The 2430-nt window shown below is 31.7% G+C and overlaps 1 protein-coding gene across 1 annotated transcript; it reads right to left on the bottom strand.

Annotated features, from left to right (window-relative positions):
- Positions 1-619: 619 nt before the first annotated feature.
- Positions 620-2195, bottom strand: LOC119687125. The gene is made up of 2 exons (XM_038101330.1): positions 2022-2195; positions 620-1970 (listed from the first exon to the last, which is right to left on the bottom strand). Exons 1-2 carry the CDS (start codon positions 2061-2063, stop codon positions 648-650), a joined length of 1365 nt encoding a protein of 454 aa, XP_037957258.1. The 5' UTR covers positions 2064-2195; the 3' UTR covers positions 620-647.
- Between the last annotated feature and the right edge of the window lie 235 nt (positions 2196-2430).

Raw genomic sequence — 2430 nt, 5'->3', positions numbered from 1 at the left:
AAGGTACGATTATTTAAACACCAAGCCATATCTTTATAAAACGTACAGAAAAATTTGAATAGAATGCATGAATAGAAATATTCATGCACTCTCACTGCCAAGACACCCCGATTCAGTAATTTTATATGGATTTTATTTCACTAAATCTGGAGTCTTTAACTAAAATAAATTGTTATGTTTGTTAACTGCTTAGTTTAAAAACATCTCTTTATATAGCACAATAGACCTCAATGACTTATCGTACCGAATCTAATACCACGTTCTCCATTTTCTTTACTGATTTTGAAGCTACATATATATTGAAAATTTCAATACCATTGTATTGATTTTAACTTTTATAAGCCACTAACCAAACCCAATTTGAAATTTCAAAGGTTTAATCCACAAATCAAAACAGGTTTTTTTGCTATACTAGTTCTTTCATGTATTTAATTTATACTACTTTAATTTAATTAAAGAAAAATTAAAGAAAAATAAAAGAAAGCATTATAATACATGAATTCTTCACAAAAGATTTTATGCAACAGAAAAAATTTGCAATAAAAATTTTGAATAATTTTTAAGAAAAATTTTCATAATTAGCGAAAGTTATTTTTCTCTAAATTTCATTTCGAAAAAGCGTCTTTTTATTAAACAATGATGAGACATCAGATATGGGAATCCCACCAAAAGTTGTAAAAGTAATGTTCAAAAATAAAATTAACGATGGACGTGATACGCTGGTCGTTTATACGTTGAAGGCGATACAGTTCTTCAAATCCATTGAACCTTTCCAAATCGAAGCTTGTTTCGTATATACATTTGCTCAACATATTCTCCAACACCTTTAACAGTATATATACTAGCTCGTTATCCTTCGACGATAATAAGTGGCACAATTCTTCCATAATATGGTTCTGCTCAATTAGTAAAATCGTATCAGCTTCGCCACCATAACGTGTTACATTATATAGAACTCGAGCTGCAAGATGTTTAACCGGTACAATATATTGATTAAGTCCTTTCAGAATTTGTGGTATTAGACAGGTACCGACAATAGCTCCGACAACTCCATTGTTGAGAGAAGTTAAATTCAATAGAATGCAAAAGGAGTACTTGCGCATCTCTTTATGTGGATGCACTAGTAAATTATAAGCGTAGGCAATGGGGATATGAAGTAACTCCGGATATACTTGAACATATTTATTAGCAGTGACTTTTGCAATAAGTTTTAATGCCTTGATTTTGACTACATTCGTTCTATGTGCGAAAAGTAGAATAACGTCACTCATTAATCCAATTTTGACTATTGTCAATAAAACACGTGGCTTGCTAAGAAAATTACCAACAATTTCTAGAATATACAGAGCCACCTCTTTGTCCACATAAATAAGCAATGATTTAAATAAGACTGCCATATTTTCATCCACTTCGTTTGTCACAGAAATATTATGCTCAGCGATAAAAAAAATTACATGAATTATTGTCTTCTGAAACTTCCTTGATTGATTAGATCTGACCAGGGGCATTAGTAACGTAACAAGTCGTTGATGGTTAACCATATAACTGACGAACTGTTTACCCTTCATTAGTGTTTTGCGCAAAGCTTGGCCAACGATGCCGTATATAATTCCCTCAACGTCATAAATATCGATAAATTCAATGGATGATTCATTATTAGTTTCCGAAGTACGCAGGGAAGAATTGAATATTTTGTTAGCCAACTTTAAAATCACAATTATGCTTTCATTTTGAACGTCTGCGTTTTCATGTTGAAAGCATGTGTTCCATTGATCCGTCATACAAAGATCCTTCAAAGCCTCACCTACGTTGTACTCCTCCAACTCTCTTCTTGACATTGATAGCAACTTTTTAATTCCGTCATTTAAATGGAAGCCAACATAAAGTCGGGGATTAGCGAAGTAAGATAGTCCAGTAAATTGATCTTCAGTGGTAACGAATACTTCTTCATTTTCATGATCTTCGATGAACTAAAAGTATATATAATATTTGAGGAATGTTTTGAATGTATTAAGACTTACCTCAATCCAATCCTGTTCCACGTTGTAGGGCTCCATTGCCATATATTTTAAATAAGTAAATGCTTTCAGTTGTAATTATTAAATCAGTAATAGTATTTGCGAATTTATATGAAATAGAACTCTTAATACTGCAGTTTTCTCAAGTTTTTTCGTTCCCTAAACTGAGAACATTTTTTATGAGATAAAATTTAAAACTGTTTTAAAAAAAATTTAATTTATCATGTCAAAAATTTTACACTAAAAAAAGAGTATGTGATTTAAATAAAACAGAATTTAGAGAAAGATCTTATGAAATGAGTTCTTCACTATTGCACGTATTGGCCAAGAAGTCCTTGACCTAGCTGCTAAGGCGGCAAGGGTTCACTCACTATTTGCCTGTCGCAAAAATTGGTCATAGATCAACCTCCGA

Source organism: Teleopsis dalmanni, chromosome X, assembly GCF_002237135.1.
Source record: "Teleopsis dalmanni isolate 2A chromosome X, ASM223713v2, whole genome shotgun sequence".
In the NCBI taxonomy this organism is placed as follows: domain Eukaryota; kingdom Metazoa; phylum Arthropoda; class Insecta; order Diptera; family Diopsidae; genus Teleopsis; species Teleopsis dalmanni.
This window is presented reverse-complemented; position numbering and strand designations above follow the sequence as displayed.